The sequence below is a fragment of the Crassostrea angulata genome, chromosome 5 (genome assembly GCF_025612915.1).
Source record: "Crassostrea angulata isolate pt1a10 chromosome 5, ASM2561291v2, whole genome shotgun sequence".
Taxonomy (NCBI): Eukaryota; Metazoa; Mollusca; class Bivalvia; order Ostreida; family Ostreidae; genus Magallana; species Magallana angulata.
This window is the reverse complement of record NC_069115.1, coordinates 9,265,062-9,291,066: the sequence shown is the minus strand read 5'-3', so window position 1 is coordinate 9,291,066 and position 26,005 is coordinate 9,265,062. Positions and strand designations below refer to the sequence as shown.

General features: G+C 31.8%; 2 protein-coding genes across 2 annotated transcripts in view; both read left to right on the top strand.

Moving 5' to 3' along the window:
* LOC128183652 (uncharacterized) overlaps nt 1-26,005 on the top strand; it is a 266,317-nt gene that overhangs the window by 22,353 nt on the left and 217,959 nt on the right. The window contains exons 3-4 of the mRNA XM_052852754.1: nt 2,157-2,210; nt 15,924-16,025. Coding sequence (XP_052708714.1) covers nt 2,184-2,210; nt 15,924-16,025 — 129 coding nt within the window. The 5' untranslated portion in view covers nt 2,157-2,183. The remainder of the gene's footprint in view (nt 1-2,156; nt 2,211-15,923; nt 16,026-26,005) is intronic.
* Nucleotides 4,173-6,931, top strand: LOC128183653 (uncharacterized). The gene is made up of 4 exons (XM_052852755.1): nt 4,173-5,207; nt 5,626-5,802; nt 5,902-6,054; nt 6,251-6,931. Exons 1-3 carry the CDS (start codon nt 4,824-4,826, stop codon nt 6,049-6,051), a joined length of 711 nt encoding a protein of 236 aa, XP_052708715.1. The 5' UTR covers nt 4,173-4,823; the 3' UTR covers nt 6,052-6,054; nt 6,251-6,931.

Below are 26,005 nucleotides of genomic sequence, written 5' to 3'. Positions count from 1 at the left end.
TAAACGGGGCGTGTGGATTTTAGTATGGCGGTTTCTATAGAGCTATGAATTAACTAAAAGTTTCCGTAAGAAATAGAGGGAATAAAACTTAGATGTAAATAAACTAGTATGCGTTGAAACCTCGAAATAAACAGGCGTATGAAGAGCGGGGAAATACACTGTTAAAATAAAAAGTCTGATTTTTCATTTTTCATAAAAAATAAACTAGTATGGCAGAGTGCATAATAATCATTAAATTACAATTTACACGGATTTAGAGAGGATTCTGAAAGGGAGATTTTATACTAGTAACCATACTACATTTTTAAGATGTACTAGTATGTTATTTATTTTCCTTCTCGGTAGATTTTTTTACCACATAGTGTAAGTCGGCAAAGATAAAACTTGAGACAAAAAGATAAAAATAATTAAGGAATGAATTCAATATTTATTTGTTTTATACGATATAAAATGGTTTGGGGCAGTTTACGCTTTATAAACCGCGAAGCGGTTTATAAAAAAGCGTAAACTGTTTCAAACCATTTTATATCGTATAAAACTAATAAATATTGATTTCATTGCTTATAATTTAATTTTTTTACTCTTCAATGTAGATAAAAACGGTCATTTGACCTTTAAAATGACGTAAAATTGTACAAAATTCAAACGTAACGTCAGGCGTATTGATACGTTTTTGACGTTAATCTTACTATGACGTAGGCAACATTCTTTATACGATATAAAATAATTTGTTAGCCAATCAAAAAGCGCGTTACAACCAGAATTAAATTATTCTATATACATGTGCATGTATAACAAGCAGATAGAAAGACAATCAATTTAATCTTATCGATTTCTTATAAATTTTTAAACTTCTCAGATTCTCTCTCTCTCTCTCTCTCTCTCTCTCTCTCTCTCTCTCTCTCTCCTTCTTTGCCGTTAAATGATTTCTGGTTTTTCTTCATTTACTGCTATCAAAAAATTTTGTTATGGCAATCATTACAATCTGAATAAATTGATTGTATATCGTTTAATATGTCACCGATGATATGTCATCGATCAAAACTCAGAATATCAATGTCTCCTGCAGTAGGTATTATTATGTTAATTTAAACCTGACATAGTAAAAGATGTAATTAAATATTTCAATCAATAGAAATCAATATGTATACAAGAAATCTGCATGCTATCTACAAAATATACTCATATAATCAAGCCTGCAGTCATACTGGGATATGTGTACATAAAGAACAAGCATGAATTCGATATAGTTTGTTGGCTCTGTGTTAATTGCCTTGTTTTTCTCTGGCTGAAGCACAATTAACGAGATAGAGGGAATTGACAGACTGGTCATATTAAACAAGGGCTTGGCATAATCTTAGAGAAATAATTCAATAACCTACTTTATAATATACATTTTGTAAACTTGCCTGTTAGGGAAGTGTATAGTACTAAAATGCTTATATTACAATGACCGGCAGTTTATAAAATAAACATATATAAAATTTATGTAGTTTTTAAAATTAGATTTAAAATGTAAAATTGAGGATTTTCATCTTCTCGATGCAATGATATTAAAGAATATCATTATAATTGTAATTGCAAGATTCAATATCAATACAAAATTAATATTTAGTAAACCATTAGATTATAATTTTATATGAATTTAAAAAATTAACCACCTGTATATTGTCTGTATAAGTACTGCAAAGATCTGACTATCGAGGAAAAGATTGAAAAAAATATCGTAATGAAAATATAAATATTGAGAAAGATTTTATCTCTCAAATTAATGGAACATTGGCGTTCAATGGGGTACACTGCTGGTAAGTGCCCTGTACAGTGGAAGTCTGTAGGACTATACAGACGCGTAAAGTGGAGTAAAGTGTTGTTCAGTAGAAATGTACAGCAGGGTACATGTACATTGGGGTACAGTGAAAGTCAGTGAAATGTACAGTGAGGTACAGTCAATGTACAGTTAATGTCAGAAAATGTCACTCCATTTCCGGGAATATCAGTAGTTTTTGAATTCAGTAGTGATTTACGCTAAAATTATAAAAGCAATATTATATTTCAACAAGGAGAAATCCGGAAGATTTCTAAACAGTGTATTTGCATTTGCATGTCATGCAACTCGTTAATAGATGTACAATAATTATTGTTCTTGTTTTTATCAGTCTTTTATAGTATCTGCAAACGAGTGAATGATGGGAGACAGAGCCGTTGATGTGGTAAGGTAATTTTTATTTTGATTAGTGGAAACAACATAATTAATATCATTTTTGTTCTCTACAGTCATTTCATGCATATCTTTTACAATTTTATGCTATGCTATGGTATGCGATTTTAATTGTGCGCTATGAGATTTGTATGCTATGCTTTGAGATTTGTATGCTATGCTATGAGAAATTGAAATGAAGGGCTTAATGATATCGTATGCTATGCTATGCTATGGTATGCTATGAGATTTGAACAAAAACGCCTCCATACACAGGAGAGTTCCACACTTTTCGCAGTAAAATAGTAAGTAGCCAAAGTTTGCGAAAAATCTATTATGTGAACATTTATTTTTTCAAATGAAAACATTTAAAACCGAGTTAAAATAATGTTGTATGCTATGCTATGGTATGCTATGATATGATATGACGAATGCGATTCTATGAGATTGTATGCTATGGTATGATATTCCAATGCTATGCTATGAGATTTCAATGCTATGCTGTGCTATGGTGTATGTTGTAAAATATATGCTTGAACTGACTCTAAAACCCTTGTTTTATTTATCAAAGGTCTTGTTAATTGCGCAAAAAAGGGTATACATGATCTTGAAGTTGTAGAAAGAAAATAAGCATGTTTACCCCAAGAATTTTTAAAGCTTTTCATGTGCAATAGATATCAATTTAAAATTCTTAAGACAAAAACAGGATAGGAAAACATCAAATTGCAAATGTTTGTTAAGGTATTTCAATTTTTTTTTTAATTTTCATAATTCATATTCTTTCTCTACAAAGTTTTTTTTATTAGTTTATTAATAAAAAGGAGAAATTGAACGCTCTGCATTTCTCTCATTAAACTTAAAAAATGTAAATTAAAATATACATTTAAACCTTTTTTCTAGAACGGCAAGATATGGGAATTGGCTTAAAAAATGTGTTACAAGAACGCAGTGCGCATAGTGTAGATATTCCGGTATAAAAGTAAATTATAAAAATAAGATTGTTTGTAGATTTTATAATTACATGGAATTTCAAGCAAAACTTTTAAGAGAAAAAAAACCCACAATTTTAGACGAATAATTGCTAAGTAGGGGACCCACCTCAGCTTTTATAATATACTACCATTCTTAAATAATAAGCAATTATGAAATAATAAATATATAATGAATATAATGTAGTCATCATGATGGTTGGGGCGTAATCAAATCCAATAAAGCCGTTAAGGCTTTATGATCTAATCACGCCCAAACTGTATGATTAAAATAATATTAAATTTGAAATTTGATAATTTTGCAGTTCTTTTTTGCTTAAGAAAAAAAGAAAAGTTAGCGCTTTCATTTCGTATCTTCAGACGTTTTACAGTCGTTTAAATTATGACGCAATTACGTTACCTAGTGTTAACGTCTACAATAATACTATGTCGTCATAATGCTTATGAAGGAAACAATCATAGAGTCAATGTATATATCGTTAAATAAATAGTAAAATAAAATGAAAGACAATGAAACAGTCTATATTAAACTATTTAACGAAGGTTTTAGTGACTTTATAAAATGTTTTTCTTTTTCCGTTCGTTCAATTGGGTTGTCCGTATATAGTTTATAAAACGGAAAACTGAAAATTGCCCGTGTCCACAGGAGAAACTGGAACGACTCTACGCACCCGTATTTGTATACACAAACAGCACGTCAATCAACCCGAGTACAGAAACATTAAACTTAGTGAACATCTTGATATGTGTGTGCTTGTGATACAGTGTTGCTTTTTTTTCTTTTTTCATATATATATATATAAATATATATATATATATATATATATATATATATATATATATATATATATATATATATATATATGCGTCTGCATACATCAATGTGCTCGCTGAGTTTTATTTTCCGGTTCTTTGGGTCTTTAATCTGCTGTTTATGCACTCGTATTCTTGTTCTTAATGTAGTCCCTGTGTCGCCGATATAAAAACTGTTGCAACCATCTCATATAATGGTATATATTAAATTGTTCGATAGACATGACAAGTTCGAATTTATGTGGAATCGTTTTCCTCTGAAGTCAATGGAGCTGCCTTGTTATAAAAACGGACACGTGCCGCATCGTAAGTCTCCACATTTAGATACCGTTTTTATTGACGTGACGTCAATAAAAAAGTGTTTCCTTTTTATAAACTTTTTACAGAGAGTGCAACGGAAAGAAGAGAAAAAGAAAAATATTTTATTCATACTTTAAAACCTTGCCTCAACAGACTGCTTTAATTTAACTTTGTGTATTGTGTATATACAGTACCCGCAACGTTATTTTTTACAATCCTATCCTATCGTATCGTGCGCAAATACTATCCTATCGTGTGTGTATACTATCCTATCGTGCGTTAATTCTATCTTATCGTGCGTCAATCCTATCAGGTTTATCGTTTAACCTATCAGTTTTTTCGTTTATCCTATCATGTTTTCCGTTTGTCAGTAACCGTATCGTGCGTTAATCGTTCTTTCCGTGTATCAGTAATGTATTCGGAAGTCCCTGGACTTATGCTTCATTGTACCGTAAAGTCCAGAGGTGTTCTTGTTAAGCTTTTCGTTTTGTCGAAAAAATAATTTTTAGGAATCACTTGCAAGTATGGCGGTGAATACGAGAGGTCGGAGAATGTCGGAAGGAATTAAACTGATGATTGTGCGTTATTTCCTTTTGGAGTTATCGGTCGAAGTGATTCGCAGACAAGGTTTGTACGCCTTCAAACGGCGATGGCAATCGGGGAAGGAACTCAGAAGAACGAGGAAGATTTGTAACAGTGCCGTGAAGTTTAAGAAAATTCATTTAAAGTTTATGGACATGTGGCTGGCCAAAAATAATGAACTAACCACAGAGATGTTGAAAAGGAAACTGTTCGAAATTTTTGGAGTGAATGTGTCGACCAGTCTAATAAGAAAACGACGATCGGAGTTAGGATGGAAAACTGTGGTGTCGAAAACGTGTCAGCTGATCAGCAAGAAAAACAAACTGGTTTGTACATCTTATACATGATAGTATAACTATTATTATATGTTTAAATTATAATATTTTTATTGCTGGTTTGCATCATTTTTGTGTTATGATATGTTACTTTACAGGTTCTCTTTATTTTTACCACAAGGGTCTGAAGTGTCAATCATACAGCTAAAATAATAATAATCTGATCAATGTAAAACATAATGAACGCTTTACTATTCAGTTAACATAAGCAAAAGCACCAAGCAAATTTAATTGTGATCTGCGGTTCAGAAGTCCAATACTCATTTAAAATGCCATGTCTTAAAAAGTATAGTATTAATCAAGGTGCAGTTAGCATGGTTAGGTAGTGCCTTATTACATTGTACACTGCTTAGACTACACATGTACAAATATTTGAAAACTGTTAACCGCTGAAATGTTTGATATTCAGGTGAGACAGAGTTGGTGCTTGGATGCACTCAACAATAAAGAGGATTTTAGGAACGTCATTTTTGTGGATGAAAGTACAGTAGAAATGTCATCTTCTGGACGACTATTCTTTCACCAGCCAGGATCAAAAGTACAAAAACTATGTGCACGCAGACCAAATCCCAAGCATGCATACACGGTAAAATGTTAACACCAGTAAACAAATGCTAATCCGTTATTATTTTGATATTCATAATGAAATGTAATAAGTTTGTAGAATTTTTGTATGTATTAACAGGTGCATGTCTTGGCTGGAATTTCGTATCGGGGAAGAACAAGCATTTGCATATTTAATGGTGTAATGGACTCCATGGTGTACCAAGATATTCTGGACAAAAATTTCATTCCATTTGTTGAGGAAAGATTTCCAGACGGATATCGCTTGTAGCAGGTACATGCAAGATATACATGTACATGCAACATTTTATATTGAAATTAATATCAAATTTATTTCTTTAATCATGAACTGGAATGTGCAAGCTAGCATTTTTGTCCTTTTTAACAGTTTCTATTGTAAGAATGATACAAAGCATTTATGTACAATATCAAACTGCAGGGATTATATTTTAAATATTTACATTTGAAAGGACAATGACAGCAAGCACAAGTCGAAGTCCACCAGGGAGTGGATGGCTGAAAAGGGAATACTTGACAACGTCATGACAACTCCTGCCTCCTCTCCTGACCTCAACCCAATAGAGAATGTGTGGGCATCCATGAAATACTACCTACAGACTGTCGCTAAGCCAAGAACCAAAGATCAGCTGATTCAAGGAATCAAAGCATTCTGGGAGACACTCTCAACACCTCAGTGTGTACGGTACATATACCATATCCATAAAGTGATACCGTATGTTGTGCTAAATCGTGGTGAAGCATCAGGATACTAACATGTGTTAAGCAAGTTGACATGCTGTTGAATGAACACAAAAACTTTAGTGTGATGGGTTCTTTTATCATGTAATAACTATTGCAACAATATAAAATATTTCTCAGAGTTTACCACTTTTAAATATCTGATGATTTCTGTTGGTAATTGATTTATTATTTCAATTAAATATCCAACAAAGTGTTAAGTAAATTCCTTCTAGTAATCAAGAAAAGTAGCAATATGTACAGTTCAATGTTTCTTATCTACATCACAACCAATATTCTTATATTTTTTTCATTCTGACTCCACTCTGCTTAAAACATCCTTAAGTCCAATTTTTACCAATGTCTTTGAATGATGCTGGATGGTACCATGTGCATTTGATTTTATGTTAATAAATTTAATAAATTTATTTGTTGTTGTCATAGCATTTGTCAATTTGAGACAATTTAAAAAAGAGGATTAAGAGAGCTGGATGGTGGTAGTCCCTTAATCTCATTTGTAATGTAAGTTGAGCTTTATAAAGGTAAAGAATAAAATAATATTATACAAAAAAATTCAAACTATATAAAAATTTGTTAATTAAATTTAAAAGCTAAATTATTTGTATTTTCTTTCTTTTGAATAGAAGTTGAAGGCCATAAATGCCATAAGAGAGCTCGATGGTTGTGGCCATTTTTAAAATGTACTGACTTAACCTCCTTTAAAGAAAGAGCTCCATTACATAATACAGGGAAATACTCAAATTTACGAAAATAAAAACATGTTGATTTTTTTTCTTTTCTAAATTATTGCATTCAATTCATATCTGAAAGTTTTTGGACGACCTGATGCTTAATTTGTTGACCATCTCTCCGTAAATTTCCAGGTAGAACTGGATGGCAATTTGTTGAGGATCGAGCCACATTTACTATCTTATACATGTATGTGTGCATTTAACTCCTGTTCTGCACTCCAGTCTGTGATATAATTACATTTCAATATCCATATTAAATAATTGTGGTTCTTGAACATCAGATACATATAGTTATACCAATATCAATACATTAATGAATATTAACTACTGTTTACTACACAGGTATTAATGGAAATAAAACAAGAGATACATGTAGAAATAAATATTTTTATTTTTATTTTAGATTTGAGAAAATATGAACATTGAATACAGAATTACCTTTTGCATCATTAACAATACATAAATAACCTTTTTATGAACAGTCTAAATCTTCATAACATGTAAGCAATTTTTGCATTTTTTTCTGTGATACCAGTCTTCCCTTCAAAACCTGCCACAGTTAAATAAGAGGGTAATGCACACTTTTTCAATTTGAAAGTTTATCGCCGCAATGACCTAATTCCATTGTTGATGCTGTTCACAGCCTTTGTAAAGTCGGCGTAGTTTGAACCACAGTGCTCAAGGAATTCAGCTTTAAGGCAGTTCCTTCTTCTTCGAGAAATGGCTAATCTTCCTTTCCGACCAAAGTAATTTCTACCAACCAGTTTCTCGTCATAGAAAAGTCTCTTTGCCAAAAGCCACATGAAATTTCCATCCAAACATGAAGCTTCCTTGAGGTCGGACAGAATATCCCTTCTCACACGGAATTCAAAGTCCCCATACACAATGTCACACTTGTCCTTTATTTCGATGGTTGTTTCAGTAGGGCGGCATTCTAATGTTAATACCGTGTCCTTGCTTCCGGTGGTCTTCTTGTCCAGAACTTTGTGGGTCACTTCTGCGAAGGGGGTTCTCTCTCCAGAAACGATGTTTTCGGTGTAAACCTCTCCTTCCTCTGGCACATCCTCCTGTTCCTTTACAAACAAGGTCTTCTTAACTGGTGGCGGAGAGTTTTCTTCATCCATTTCTCTGGTTACTACCTCGCTGTTCAACACTGGTGATGTGGGTTCTCTTGCACCTAAGATAGAGTCTTCCTCAACAGGCACAATAGTAACAGACTGCATTCCTGGAAGTGGGTTGATGTAGTTGAGGTTACCCATCTCAATACGTCGCTCACATTCAACGGCTCCTTCTTCCTCTTCAAAATAGACAGAATCTCATCCAGTTTTGAGGACACAGCAGACAAGTTGGCTGGATCGCTTTAAATGCACTTGTGGTCGGAGGAGTTCTGTAAATGGTTTCGATCTGTTTGGGAATAGCCATCAGTGGTCCTCTGGGCTGTGTTCTCTGTTTGTGTTGCACTGTCTACCATCTTTTTCTTCCGGCTTGCAATAAGATCCAGGATCTTCGCCTCATCCTCAATGACGACCACTTTTTCTGTCTGGGATGAAGAGCACATTTTCCCTTCTTTGTGGGTCCTCATGTGGAGCCTAATAACCTCGACATCGTCTGCTTCAAGTTCATCAAAATAGCATGGTTGGCGCTGTGGACTTAATGGTGGGGATATTGATGATGACCCTTCATACATAACAGTGACTTTTCTGTCTTTAGAGCCCTTTTTGTAAAAAAGTGTGCATTAGTTTTACTTTTATATTAAGAGCGTTACAAATGAAACCGACAATAAAATATGGCCAAAATAAAATTACTGTTTGTTTGGAACTGCCTCCCGCCTCATTGAAATACACCTCGCCGATGTAATTTAATTTGCACAAAATGAGGAACTTTTTTTTCACCCCCCCCCCCACTCCTTCTCCTCAGTCTGAAAATCTGAACATGGCAGTTCCAGACAAACCAATTTTTCAGGATGGCCAAACTTTTTTACATTCTCAGGTCTTTTTCAGATTGGATATGTACTAAATTTTTAAATATTTCACAAACAAGATGTTATTATAATCTGGGTAATTTTAATGTTTTCTAAAAAAGCAACATCATCATTGAGAGCTAGTTCGAATGACCCACGTGGTTCAAACTCTATACAAACAAGAGGCACATGGGCCACGTTGCTCACTTAATCAACAACAGACATAATGAAATCAGCTTATATACAAAATATCTGGACAATTAAGTACCTGTATGAAAAGATTTTTAAACCCCCCCCCCCCCATATTGTTATGTTTATTTTATTGAGACATTTTTGTAGCCGAATGATTTTATACCCAGATCTCAAATTGAGCATTGCAGTTCCCAAGAAGATTTTTAACAACCGTTTATATACATCAAGTTAATGTCATCAACCTTTGTGAGGCCCAAGAATTCTTCAGGGGCCGAAGTTCAGAGTTTGACTTTGACACAACCCAGGGGATGACATGGGCGAAAATACTTGCTTTTTGATCAGTAACTTCGCCAGAATTTCATCCGAAAGAAAGTTCAAGACGCCTTTAACTCTGTGTTCACACGCGTGTAAATTAAACCCAGAGGCTTAAAAATGACAATTAACTAAACCTACAGACATCTCTAGAGACTACTTTTAGGCTAGTGTTGATATTACAATAAGTTGGTAACTTGTATTAGTTAATAACTCTGCCAAATTAATGCTAAAATAATCATAAAACTGTATATTTACATTCTACTTTTTTTTTTCTTTTAAATTCTGTTATCTTTAAATGCCTCTTAACGCAATACCTAAGCACTGCGTATTAATTTACATTTAATTTACATAAGTAGTTATCAAACAGTGATTTACAGTTATCGGTTAAAAATATATTTCATAAATGTTGCCAAAACACCATGTGTTACAATTATTCAACAAAAAGGTTTCAAGAGTTATATTTTTCATGGATTATATTTTCATGCTCATCGATCCCATCTCAACAGTCCATATAACCAGTTTAAACCAGTTTTATAAAACAGCTGTTCTTGCCGTTACTAATTTACTCCCTCCATGATCTGCAATTTATATCGATTTAAGTAAATAATTGATATCATCAGTAGGGGAATGTAAACAATATAGCATTAAATGATTTAGTTTTTGTCGTCGTAGTGTCAATAATTGCTGTCAGATGAGCAGACAAGTCTTTAATAATTTATGCTTTTCATTATTTTTAGTCCATTTTTGTCACATTTGGTCAGGGCTAGTAGTAAAAGAGTCCAGGCTAGAAATTAAAAAAAAACTAAATGTCAAATCCTGAAGAATCAACAAAATGTCAAAATGCTTGCATACATGTATAAGTAAAACCATGTTAAAACATTTGAGATTTTGCGAATAATTTTAAGTTCCATTTGCCTATAACATCTGGAATAAATGATTTTTTATATGTTTCATACTTAACTCTAGGAGGTATATAATTGTCTTCATAACGGGTACTGTAGCGAAAATCTACACTATCTGAAGTAGCTAGCTTTAACTAATGTTACATATACAAAAATATGACCACCCATTGCTGCCCCATCCCATCCCCTGAGATCATGATTTAGTAAAATTGAAACTAAACCATCTTAGGATGCTTCCACACAAGTTTTAGCTTCTCTGGCCAATAGTTTCAAAAAAGATGATTTTTCTCTATGCATTCTTTGAAAAAAAAATAGTGACCCCTCATTGTAGCCCTACCTTCCTCTGGGGATCATGATTTGTACACTAACTGAGGATGCTTCCACACAAGTTACAGCTTTTCTGGCAAAATTGTTTTTGAGGAGAAGAAATTTGAAAAATACCGAAAAAATTTCAATAATTTCTAATTATCCCCCTTTATCCGATGACGCGTTGTGCCAAATTAGGTTCAAATTGGCCCAGTGGTTCTGGAGAAGAAGTATAAAATGTAAAGGTTTACAGACAGACGTGACTGACGCCAGACAAAAAGTGATCAGAAAAGCTCACTTGAGCTCAGCTCAGATGAGAAAAAAAAATCTAACCTTGACTATTTTCAAGTTTTGGAAAGCAATGATGTCACTAAGGGGTCATATTCTATAAATACCAGTTTTTTATACTCACGTGATGAAAAAAGTAGTACATGTACCAAAAATGGCATAATTGTTGAAATAGTATATACATGTATGTCAATTTCGAAACTGTTTTCTTTTTTTTTGGTAAAATTGTATTTGATGTATTTAAAATAAACACAATGTGGATCTCCCAAAGAGACCAATGAAAGATTATACACAATAATGATATATATAGCTGAACTTTGTTATAAATCTCATGGTCCACTTCTAGTGCAAGATAGCTTTGAATATTGTTTTTAGCTTTTAGATATATAATAATCTTTTTGTCCACTATGCAAGATATTTAGTTATGAATAGTGATTTTTGCATATAATATATGGCATTATACCATGATATCATAACAACAGGCATTATCACAAATGAATTAGAAGGTCCACTATGTTTTCACTTGTTAATGATATGGAGTTATTGTTAGTAATTGCATTTTTTTGTTTTTCTTCCTCAATATGCTATGGTCCCCCCATCCCCATTCACTTCTAATCGCTGTTAATTGCACATACTACTGGTCATACTACTTTGAAATCTTTCTTCCATTTTATAAAGGCATTTATTCTTTTTGCTCTTAGGCCAACGTGATCGTGTGTATTAACCTATTATGATAACTTAAGCTCTTACACATTTAATATTTACCACAGAACAACACTGGTTTATACCATAATACATATGTATACAGAAATAGCTCATTTTGCAGGAGAATACTCCCAATTTATAAAAATTCAAGATAGGTAACATGGGTAACTCATAATATTGTATTAAAGAGAAAATGTGTGGTTTTTTTAATATCTGGTGCATCTACTTGCCAATGCCCTTCATTCAAATTTAACACTACATGTTATTGCACGAAGAATATCTCTTTTGAGTTACAGTAATGCAAAATTGGCATACAACAGTTATTTTAAGGATGATATTACCTTTATTTCTCTTGTGCCTGGCCTTTTGTCACTGGAGGAACAGTGGCAACCTGAAAATGAAATAAATAGTGTAAAGACTGAGGGAAAAATACACTAGTTACATATCAAGAGCCAATTTTAAAAAGTTATTTATTTTTCGTTTTGTATTAGTTTTACAAGTCAAATTTTAATTAGATTTGTGGTTTAAAACCTATTTATTCATACATTTATTCAATATCACATTGGGTTTTCATATTTATTATAAAGTTTACAAGTGTTGAAAGATCAATTCTAGATACCTGATCATTTGGATCTGGCAGGTCTTCGTGAGCCTCTTCCTGATTGTCACTGTCGGGATCATTCCAAATGTCAAGGTACCCTCCTGTCTTGGCCCGTCCTCTGGAATTTTGTCTTCTGTCCCTCTCTTCTGATATTGCCTTTGCTCTGTGTGTTTGAGCCCAATCTGAATCAAAGTCTTCAAGTTCCTCCTTTGAATCTAAAAAAAATATAAAGAAAAAGAAAATCATAATTTGTACATAAATGAAGATTTGGTGACATTTTGGTTCTTCTTTTTTGTTTGTTTCTTTTTTCTCTATTTTCTATGATATCTGAAAATTTGCAGGTCACTACATTATCTTTTTAGGTAGGAATGAATGAATAAAAAGGTTAAAATTCAATGAATTTGAAAATAAAATTACCTGGTATATTTCAGCTTATTTAAAGTTAAACTGTAATTATTTGTATTTTGAATTTATTATAAGAGTTGATCTCATCATTATAATCATTAATAAAAATCCATTGATGAGAAAAATATTTCAATACTTTTATTCAGTCATTTATCAAATGAATTGAAAGATGGCAAGTTGAAAATATGTACATGTGACACAATAAAGTAAACGAGATAGAATTGGAAAAAGGAGGATAAAACAGATAAAATACTCATCTTTTCTAATATATCTAATTATAAATTATACACAAGTCAAGTGCATGTAGAATAAATCAAAATAAAATGTACCTGATAGTTGGAGTACTTCCACTTTTTGGAGACCGCCATCATAAGAAAGAGTTCCGCGACATGATACAAATAGTGGTCCTCCTAGCCTACAAGCTCTCCGGATTCTACTGCTGTTGAGAATTGCAGTATACCCATCCCAGTCAAATAGAACAAGGGATTGCTTAGGATTACTAGGCATGGCCCGTAAATAGAAAAAAACCCAGTTATAATGAAGCCAGTCTATCAGCATGCACAGAGTACATATCCTCAATGACACATTTCACATGGTAATAAAACAAAACAGTAAGCAAATAGTCGTCAAATAATTTTTATAAATTATCGTTAGACGATTGATGTTGATTGTAGATTAGGTTATGGTATGGTAAATCACCTAGCTTGCAGGACATGGGTCACCTGAATAACCATCCCATTACACTGGTTATGCTTCTAATGCCCCTAGCCAATGATCTAGTATAGGTGTTAATTAAATAACTTTGCATATACACAGCCACTTTAAGGTATCGAGAGTAAAAACAATAGATTATTAATAACGGGACTGCAGATTGACTTCGAGGGATCAAGGGTTTCGAGAGATCAAGAGTTAAAGAAATTAAAAGTAAATATGCTTAGTTATACAGTGCTGCTATCCTGAAAGTTGGCAAGGATAGGATAGGATGCACAATGCACGATAGAAATATAAAAGTTAAGTTCTATCCTATCCTATCCTATCCTGCATCCTGTAGCCAATCAGATTCGAGTATAAATTTCAAAGTTATTTTACGAAACGAAAATTGGCTTAACAATGTAGTTTCAATGTAAATTCAATACGTTTTACAAGTTAAACCATTCAAGAATAATTAATATATCAAGAATGTCAGCGCTACATCTTAAGTTCAATTCGTACGCAAGTACGGAGTTACTGGGAGAATTCGATGCATTATTTGATGTCAAAAATAGATTTCTGTATTTACTTCATTTAAAATCAGCAAAGTAATAAAAGCTTGAATTTATAAACGACCAATTTGGCATTTTAAAAGATAAACATGTATACAAGAAACAGACATTGCTTCACATTTCATATAATTTCTTCGATGCCCAATAACAGGGATGCATATTTCTGTCAGATATTACCGGTAACTTGAACATATCAAATTAATAAATGTTAGCTAGCTATAAATGCTTAAGAATTTATACTTTAAAAATAACTCCGAGTGGTTTAACTGTAAACGATATATACGTCCTAAAAGAATTATTTATTTCCAGATCGTGTTTACGTTTATCGCCGAACGAAACGCTCAAATAATGATAATTACGCTCAGTTACATGTATATGTGATAAGAAAATAATTTGATAAAAATATGTGACTAAACATTTTCTCAATAAGTGCATCGAAGTTATTTATCTGATTTTTATGCATAAATAAAATAAAATCAAAAATCGAATCGCTTACCTGTTTGTTTACGTTATTGTGTCCATCCCACGTGCGATTTTACTGAAGCACAGGTAAGTAAGTCATCCCGCTCGAAGAATATTCGGTTTTAAGATTTAATTATTCATTTTGAGTACTAAATTAATGGATAAAATCATTCAATTTTTAGATTTTGTTTCATTTAACTTGCATTCCTATATTTTGAAGGTATGGGATAGGATAGGGTAGAGCTTATTTGCAGGATAGGATGCAGGATACAGGATATAGAATATGATAGGATAGTTTTGTCAACTTTCACGATAGCAGCACTGTATAAATTATTGGTTGTGGGTAAAATGCATTAGAAAAAAGACTATTAAATCTTAATCAAATGTATAAAAAAAATTATTAATTGGGCTCAGCTTCTCATAAATGGGCTTATATTCTTAGACTATATAACACCCTTATTATTTTTATGTAAATTTAATGCCCATTTCAAATATAATGATTTATTATTCTGATATATTTCAAATGAGTTGTTATGACAATCATACTGTTGGATTTTATTCAAATTTTAATAAAATGCACTTTCTTTCAGAGACTGTTTATTAAGTGCTGCAAATTTTTGTCTGAAAAGAAAATTCACAAGTGCTCGTTTGATTATATTTGATTACCTAAAAAAATTCATTAAAGTTCCTCAGCCTCCAAATATTATTTTGATCATTAAAATGTCATTTTTCCTTCAAACTTTGGAAATGAAGTTTAAAATTTTCTTGGATGGTATCCATGCATTTTACAAAGTTATATTGCAAGTTTGAACACAATGAATGTAATGGATTAAATATACAAGCTGATATCAAATAAAAAAAAAAAAACTGTGCGGGTGCATTGTTGGCTAAAACAACTTTACCTATATATTAATAATTATATTATAGTAGATCTCCGTAAAACCACAAAGCCAAACGTTTTTGTTGATCGTAATATTTGCACTAGAAAACTAATTAAATTTGTCTAGATAGAGCAAATGAAAATACTGTGGCCGTAAAATTTTGAATTATTATACATGTTGTACAGGCTGATCATGGTTCTTTCAAACGGTGTGACTTTAATTTCATTTTGAATTAAAAATAATTGAAGGATGTTTTCTTTATCAGACAGCACTAGACTGCAAGATAAAGTTATAGGTTCTTTTTTATTTCAAATAATTTTCAAATACTATGATGTATATCTTTATGTGATGATATCTTGTATTTGAATTGTTAGGAGGAGCCCATCGAGGTCAGTGATTCTGATGAGTCCTCCGACTTCATCCCGGAACAGAATTTCCACCATGGCACTACAAGGCCACTCGATGCCTCTTTAGAAGTAAGTCAGAAAAAGTCATCATAATGATGTACTTATATTTAGAATTTTCGGTGAGTGTAGGAATGAGCAGTTTGTATTAATAAAAGTGCAATTTCTCTTATCAGAAAACGTTGCACTTAATACATGATGCGTTATTTGGGTTTTGTTTTTTTGTTTTTTTAATTTTCTGTATCAGCATTTGAAAGAGATTATTTAAGTACTTGATTTAGTACTACATGTATAAATAAATCAGGAAGTTTGTGTATATCTTTGCTCACCTGTAAATATTTGATGAACCATCTTAAAAATGATAGCTTAAGGATAAGTGATATATCTACATGTACATGTAGTAACAACACTTTAAGCTGCTAATCATGTTAATAGGATATGAGGATTAAGTTATATCCACACAATTTTTTTAGAAAAATAACTTAAAGGGAAACAGGAAAGAAGTATTGGTGTGTCTACATACAATCATAGATTGTTTGTACACTATCGAGTGAAAAAACTAATTTTATTCATTAATTTGTTGTCCAGTATTTTGATGTAGCTGTTTATTTTAAAAAGAAAACTTTTTACAGTTTGATTACTTGTTCAGGTATGACTAACATTTCTATTGTAAATGAACAGAAGTATCACTTACATAATTCATACACATAAACATTATTTTTACACACCAGTTTGTATTACTTAATATATTGGTTTGCATTCATTATCAGATAGTATTTTTTTTTTTAAATGATCAATGCACCCTCTCTTTTTTTTTTTTTTTTTCTTTTTTTATAAAATTTGAAAAAACTATTGGTGTCTAATCTATTCTGCTATTTTTAAGTATGATCTAGAAAGCTGTACATGTAAGCAGGAACAGACAGAATCAATAACCTTAAGTTGATAAAATTGATAAGATTTTAGATCCTAAACAATCGTTGCTGTCAGCTCGCAATGGTGAAAATTTTATTATAATGTGACAGTAACATTAAATACAATAAAAATCAGTGAGGTTTTCTCTAACAATAGTCATAATAAAAAGATTTAGAGACTCTACCAAGAATTATATATGTGTGAACTGTTTGAATAGATTTGAATGAAACAGGGAAATTCAATATAATTTATAGATGTGCCTTCGTTTTTACCGTGCCTCGATCAGTGTTTGTGAAATTGTGCCTATAACCATGAACTAATGAAAATCTCAAAATATCAGTTTCTTTAAAATATAAAATGCTTTGATAAAAACTATGCAGCTTATCTCTGTTGATTTTTAAAAATCATTAAAATTTTTATAACATTGCTTGCTTTTACTTACTACTTCACAAACATTTTCTCCATTCATTTTCTTTGCAAAGATTGTGCATACTGAAATGAAATTCGATTTATCATAAGAATATCTAGATCAAGTATGATTTGGATTACGATCGAACAATTTTTAGATATATATATGTTCCTTGGACTTAGAAAAATTCGAGGATTGACTTTTTTTCGAAACTCGATCTAATTGAAAAATGTATCCAAAATAACTGTGTGGTATTGTGTTATAAAACATGAAAGATAGGATGCTTATTTTGTAACAATGCTGAATGAGACATCCTTATATATATATATATATATATATATATATATATATATATATATATATATATATATATATATATATATATATATATATGTCAATCAAAATTCTGTTAAGTGTACTGATTTACATAAATTTAATGATTTAAGGAAGATGGACCCAATTGACACTTCTACAATAGTGATTTTCATGAACATTTTGAAAGGTATATAAAAACCAATAAAAAACATAACAGTCAAATTAGATTAAGTAGGGACCATTCCAAAAACTGTTTGTGTTGCTTCTCTTTTTTCAATTGAACATATGGGAAAAAGCATTCTTGTGAGAGAAAAAATAATTTTTATAAAATTCTGCAATAGATTTTTTTATCCAAATTAAAATATGACACTTATATAATGAATTTGAATTAACATCATTTGAAAAATGACCATCTCATCAACTTTGTTTTGACGTGGGCACATGATTTTTATTTTTATTTTTAATGAGAAGTACTACACAAACTTTAAGAACAAGTTAATGTACATTTTTTAGAGGTTAATTTAAGAAACAAAAAACAATCAGAGTGTGCCAAACATTTGTGTATGATGAAACTTAAACACAGGAGCGGTTTTACTCTATTTTCAATACAAGTATTAAAGAGGATTGAAATGTAAATGATGTGTTCACGGGCTCAAACTCAGTTAACTAAACTATGTAGATGGTTATAATTAACTAAAGCTAATATAAAACTCACTACTGTACAGTACTTGACATCCCCTAAAGATATTTGTGCATGGTAAATAATGTTGAAAGGCATATTAGCCTGTACATTATAGCAAGGTCAGCCACTACATTTACTTACGCTACATAAAGTGTGTATTGATGACGTTGAAATATTAGTTACATGGTTTGTAGTTGACCTAACATGGTTTATACATGGTCAGTAAATTCCATATGGGGCGAGAGCAGAGTTTGAGTCCCCAAATGGAATTTACTGACCATGTATAATCCATATTAGGTCAACTACAAACTGTATGTAACGATCATATCTTACCAACTGTCTTTTTTTAATGATAAAAAGTGAATAAAACAATGGAAATCCAGCTTTTGTAATAATATTACAAGTTTCAATTTGAGATCAGAACCTGACATCATAAAGCTCTAAAATGACTCATAATGCCCAAAGGGGGATATTTTCTACCAACTATGTATGGAATATACATAGTTTCCTAGTAACTACTGAAAGCCAATGATTTTCGTACAAGTTACAATGTAGCAGGAAGAAAGATATAGCTTTATATTGCGTCATAAGCGATTTTTCATTGTGTTTTTAAGTGATTGTGATGTAGTATTAAGATTTGGATGTTTGTAACACTCACTCCTATTAGTTGCGCGATATATCCGTTCAAATGGAATGGGGTCTGTCGACTTTAACTCATAATATGCAGAGTAAAACCAAGAAAACTTTTTTTTTTGTTTTTAGCCAAACTGAGTAAACTCATATTTGTTTAACTAATTTTCCTAAAATTGTCTACAAAAAAACCTTAATGAAAAGGTTACAGGACCCTGCATGTACAAAAAGCCCTGTCTGAATTAACCAAAAGGTATTCTGTATATAAATAGCAGTGCAACATTTGTAATATCAAAAAGTAATTAACTTATTGGCTTAATTACTACAACTTTGATCTAAGACTATTTCATTATAAACTTGACTGAAAAAAAATTAAATGGATGGTATTGGACAGCCAGAGGAAGCAAAAATTGTGAATTATTTAAGTTTAATTATTTACACATTTTTAACTTTGATTCGATATAAAGAACCACTTATGTGATATTCAGGAAAAAAATGAATAGGAAAAAAAATTATTTTCATCTGTTTTGTACCACCTTAAATTTATGAAATATTTTTAAAAAGGGGGCATTAAATTGTCCTGGTAGTACATATACATGTACACCGCTACACTGTAGTTGAACCTATAGAGTTTCTCGATATTCCGTGCAGCATATTATTTCTTATTAGGTTAGTTACTGACTTACTACGGAAATATATTGGGTTGATCAATCTCATAGATGGCGAGGCGAAGCTGAGCCTTCTATGAGATTGATCAATTCAATATATTTCCGTAGTGAGTCAGTAACTAACCTAATAAGTGTTTTGTTTTCTCGAGGACTATCTAGCGACATATTTATTCACAAATATCATGATCTACGCAAAGCCATGTACAAGATGCCTTACACCTCATCCAATTTAACTCATTTAAACTCTTCAAAAATTTCAATCTCATCTTTCAAATACTCTTTCAAAATCTTTGCCTCACCCATGTTTACTTACAGTGTTTTGTTGCTAATCAATTTTAAATGTTTTCTCCCTTTCCTCTGCAGAGATTTGAGCAAATTTGGACGCTGCCATTTCGTTCTGCTCCAGACAAAACAATGTGACGTCAATATTCTAAGGGCAACTACTCTAATTTTAAAGAATTTCAAAGGGCAACTACTCCAAATAATTTAAGAACTTTAAGAACGTCATGCAGTTTATGTATAAAATACTATGAAATGTCGAAATGAGTAAGCGAAGCGTCGACTAATGACGGCCATATTGCCTAATATTATTTCTCACAGAACAAATATAGAGATATATGAGGCAATCACGTGCTATGTTTAAACCAAAGGAAAACAAAAATATATTACGGGCTGCACTTTAAGTACAGTAAAATGTACCCACGACTATACATGTATTATAAATTAACATTGCTTTTGAAAATATAAAGTTCAAAAGGATTTTTAAGAATTTAACTGACAGATAAAAACCATAAGCTCACTCCCCCCCCCTCCCTCCTAAAACATCCACATATACATGTAACTGAATAATATGCATTACAGTTGTCTATATGCACAAAAACTAGATTACATTGTACTTACAAGGTAACATCATAGAACACATGGTCTTTTTAAAAATGAAAGCGAAAGTAGAAGTACGTGAATAAGTTATACGGGTTTAATGTCGTGTTTATAATCGCTGGCCCTAATATACATTCGATCTTATTGCCACTTTGTGTATGCAAACGGTATTTCTTAATACATTATTATACGTTTACAGTATAACAGGAAACATCTAGAAGACAATTTTAATTCGATATGTACACGTTGGTTAAATGAAGAATGCATCGAAAAATTTACGTTTAATTCAAATAAATTCCACCTTGTAATGCAAATGATATGAAATCTTTAAAAATCAATTAACTTCTTTAAAAAATAATAGAAAAAATTGAATAATTTCCGTTCGCCCCGAGCAATTGTTTCGGTCTCTAAAATGCATATTCACATACATATTTCCGATAGTTTCTCAATTCTAAAAATAATTTTAATTTCACATGTAAAGACAATTAGGACTAACTTTTGACTTATTTAAACGTAGTGTATACTTATTTTTAGGCATGGATCAGGCCTATTTGAATTATTCTAATATTGATTAATTAATCTATTTAAATACGATGAATAAACACATGATAGATGTGAATAAAAGAAATTCCCGGGTGCATATGTTTACCAAAATCGTGTTACAATTTGTGAAAATACACATACAGTGTATGCCTACATTATATTTGTACAAAAGAAAAAATGAGTTATTTACAATTATGTACTTACAATTAAGGAGATCTTGGACACAGTCAGTTCGATGCGTTTAGTTGAAGTTTCTCGGGGAGAATGAAAATTTTAGCTTCTTTGCAAACTTAAGTACAGGTATCCAATTATTAAAAACAATGGTGAAACCCTACGACTATACCATGTCACGCGACAATGTGGTAGGGAGATAGAGGGGAACTCTTGTGTTGACATGGGGTATACAACACCTGTGCTTGTTGGTAAACATGCACCAAGGGAGCACTGGGGGCTAGGGCTTCCACTTAGTATTAACCCCTCCATGGTCGGATGACAGGTGTGCATGCATGTATACATGTATACCTGATCATTGCACAGTTCATGGTTTAAGAAACGCAGAACTGCAATTAAAATTTAAATGAAATGCATACATGTAAGAAGTACGCTTATCTTAAAATTAAAGAAAATATACATATATATGTACATGTAGATATGATCATACTTACTTTTTAAACATCGATTTTTGTGAAAACAATTCCTATCAGGGCGCAGCGAGACACATGCATATCTTCTTCATCATTAAATCTTGGACATTCCTGGTGTAAAACTGCGCTTTCAACCGGTACATATATACTGCATCACTACACAGAGTGAATGGTATTAAAATATAAATAAAGTCGGCCGCTAACAAAAAAAAAGAACTAAAACAGTACTGTGGAATCATTAATTTTCGTGGGGGCCAATTTTCGTGGATTGCTGAAATTTTATAGGTTCGTGGGGACGTTATTTCGTGTATTTTCTTATTCCTACAAAACGAAATATGACTTTATAACCCTAAAATATTATTCGTGGAGGATGTTAATTCGTGGATGAGAGGTACCCACGAAATCCACGAAAATTGAGCCACCATGAAATCTAATGATTCCACAGTAATCATTTTGTATTCAACTTATTTCGTTTTGTTTAAACGGCTCTTTAAAATACAAAAATCTATCAGGTACCGTAGATCCGCTTTTGCGTTTATCCTCGATCATATGTTTCGTTTATCAAACAAAACGTTTAACGAGTTTTTCGTGTATCATTAACATCGTTTATCCTTTCCTATCGTGTATCAATCCTATCGTATCGTGCGTGTATGCTATCTTATCGTGCGTTAATACTATCATATCGTGCGTTAATCCTATCCTATCGTTTATCTTGCAAAAAATAACGTTGCGGGTACTGTATAAAATTGGTTAATTTTGATCTAAAACATTTAAAAATTAGTATCCTGACGGAATATTGGATAGAATTTTACAATTCTTGTTCGATAAATATTCGTATATGGCGCACCGAACGAGTTGCAACTTAGTAAAAAAATTACTTGCTTGTGAAAAGGCACGGATCGATTAACACGATAGGATAAACGGAAGAATTGTTGAAATTAAACGATAAACCTGATAGGATTAACGCACGATAGAACAGTATACACGCACGATAGAACAGTATACACGCATGATACGATAGGATTGATACACGATACGATAGGATAGGATTGTAAAAAATAACGTTGCGGGTACTGTATCTTTATAGTGGCCGTTTGACGTAATTTTGAAGGTTGTATATTGTTAAGAACATCATTTTGAACAACTTTTCTTCTGTACTATATTTCAAAATATTTTTTCCTTTCTGAGATATGGGTGATAAAAGTTTTGGACTTTTGGCCCCTAAAAACTTTTAATTACGTAGCACATAAGAAAATTATTACATTGCTTGGATACATAACTGTGAGATAAACGTATTTGCTTCTATAATGTTTCACGAAATATCTCTTAGTAAAGGGATACAGATTAAAGACTTTAGAGCACATTGGTCCCATAATTTGAGGGGTCAGCCCCTTTTTCTTGATATCATATGAAAGGACATTCAATTCGAAACAAATTTTGTTCAACAAGTGTTTAGGTATTCGTTATCTTTCTAGAGATATATAAGAATGAAGGTTTTAGGGGCCGATCCCTTATCTCCTTGAATGGGCTGTTTGACGAAATTTTGAAGGTTGCACATTGTTTAGAACATCATTTTAAACAACTTTTCTTCTGTGCTGTATTACATAATAGTTTTCCTTTCTGAGATATGGGTGAACAAAAGTTTGGATTTTTGGCCTCTTAAAACCCCTTATTACAAAACACATGATAAAATCATTACATTACTTGGATACATAACTGTAAGATAAACATATTTGCTTTTATAACCTTTCACAAAATATCTCTCAGTAAAGGGCTACAGATTAAAGATTTTAGAGCCCTTTGGTCCCCTAATTGGAGGGGTCAGCCCCTTTTTCATTATATCAAATGAAAGGTCCTGTAAATATAAACCTTTTTTACATTACATGTCTTAACAAAATATTTTTCAGAAAAGAGATAAACAAAGAAAACCAGAAAAAATACGACATTTTTTTTAAGGTATACGTTTACTCAGAATGAAAAAAAATTTCACTGATGATAATGAAAAACCATCTATTCGGTGTTAAAGACCTATCATGGTAGTGCTATTTTTCACTTTCAAAAAAGTAGGTCAATGACCTACTTTTTGAGATAATGGCCATTGAATATTTTTTGAAAAATCAAGGAAAATCCCATAAACTTTTACCCTATGTCTAAAATTTTCTTAATTGAGAAAAAAATACAAATTGCTAAACTCTTTTAAAAATGAAATACAGTTTATAAATGGCAGTGACACTAAACAGACACAAAGCATTAAGTTTTCATTCACAATTTTTATGAATATTCCAGTCCGAATTTCCTCTATCAATTTTCAAATTCCTACCCTTTTTTGATTTAATTTTACAAAAAAATGAATGATGATAATACTAAAACATTTATAGCATTAAACTAGGTATATTGACCTCACTCTGCAGGCATAAAAGTTATATGAGGTCAATGATCAAAATTTTGAGATATGTTGTATTTTATCATTTTTAAGCATTTTTCAATATTTTCATACTGAGTGCCATTCGAATATCTTAACGAAAAAGTGAGATAAAAACAACATAAAATATGCAAAATTATGTTGACTAACAAATAAAATCTTAACGTTGAATATTAAAGTATTACCAAAAATACTTCAGTGAAAAAATCTGAAAATTTTAGTTCGAATTTCCTCTGTGTTGCTAAAAGTCCAACTTTGTTTGAGCCTAATTCCATAATTTAGTAAAAATATCGAATGGTTTTGTCAATAATAATTCATTTCATAAATAATTTTAGTGTTTAGAACAAATATTATTCATGACATTGAACTTTTTCACAATCAAAATTTGAGAACTCAAACACTGAGTAAACAACGTCCTTAAACTCAATTTTCGGGTCCAGGCGAGCTTCGGCGCCTTTCAAGCCAGATAAAAAATGAAAATAAAATTGCAAATCTACAATCTTTTGTCTACTATCCCTGAAAATTTGAACTCAATATATTTTATAGTTTAGGAGAAGTTAGAGGAACAAGCCACCCCTCTAAAAATCGCTTAAACGTCAATATCTCAAAAACGGAAGTGACGTCATCAATATAATAAAAAACCTATAATGTTCCGATCACAATCTATTATATCAGAAAGTTTCATGAAAATCAGTCGAGTCGTTTCTGAGAAATCGCGTGCACAAAATTTGTAAGAAAAAAAAGAAAAATAATAATAATGATATGAAAAAAGGAGTACTAATGGGTTTTTTTGTATCTCTTTTTATAGGTTCTCTGACATTGCTTTTTTAAATACTTGCACTCTTCCAATAAAGATAGAAAAGATGAGAAAATCATTATGTTGTTAGGATATATTAACGTATAATACCTAATCTAGCTTTAATAACCTTTAACAAAATGGCCCTGAGTAAAAGGATATAGGTAAACTACTTTAGAGCCCTTTGGTTCCCTAATTTAAGGGGCCAGCCCCTTTTTCTTGATTTCATATGAAAGGTCATCTAATTCTTAACACATTCTGTTCAACAAGTGTTTAGAAATTCGTTATCGTTCAGGAGATATATGAGAAAGAAGGTTTTAGGGGCCGATCCCTTATCCCCTTATAAGGGCCGTTTGACGAAATTTTGAAGGTTGCATTTCGTTAAGAACATTATTTTGAACAACTTTTCTTCTATATTGCATTTCAAAAAAATTCCCTTTCTGAGGTATGGTTGATCAAATTTTGGTACCTTTGGCCCCTTAAACACCCTAATTACGTTACACATGATAAAATCCTTACATTGTTTGGATACATAACTGTAAGGTAAACATATTTGCTTCTAAAACATTTCACAAAATATCTCTCAGTAAAGGGCTACAGATAAAAGACTTTAGAGCCCTTTGGTCTCCTTATTTAAGGGACCATCCCCTTTTTCTTGATATCATTTGAAAGGTCATCTAATTCAAACACATTTTGTTAAACAAGTGTTTAGAAATTCGTTAATGTTCTGGAGATAAATGAGAAAGAAGGTTTTAGGGGCCGATCACTTATACCCTTATAGGAGCCGTTTGACGAAATTTTGAAGGTTGCAATTTGTTTAGAACAGCATTTCGAACAACTTCTCTTCTATACTGCATTTCAAAATATTTTTCCTTTCAGAGATATGGGTGATCACATTTTCGGACTTTTGGCCCCTAAAAACCCCTAATTACATAACACATGATAAAATCCGTACATTACATAAACACATAACTTTAAGATAAACATATTTGCTTCTATAACATGTATCAAAATATCCCTGAGTAAAAGGATACATGTAAAAGACTTTAGAGCCCTTTGGTTCCCTTATAAAAGGGACCAGCCCCTTTTGCTTGATATCATATGAAAGGTCATCTAATTCTAAACACATTTTGTTCAACAAGTGTTTAGAAA

What these genes read in the sequence shown, in the direction of transcription:
- LOC128183653 (XM_052852755.1), top strand. Translation starts at nt 4,824, where the DNA reads ATGGCGGTGAATACGAGAGGTCGGAGAATGTCGGAAGGAATTAAACTG. An exon ending in TCAGCAAGAAAAACAAACTG is followed by an intron (nt 5,208 to 5,625) that starts GTTTGTACATCT and finishes TTTGATATTCAG; the next exon opens with GTGAGACAGAGTTGGTGCTT. An exon ending in ATCCCAAGCATGCATACACG is followed by an intron (nt 5,803 to 5,901) that starts GTAAAATGTTAA and finishes ATGTATTAACAG; the next exon opens with GTGCATGTCTTGGCTGGAAT.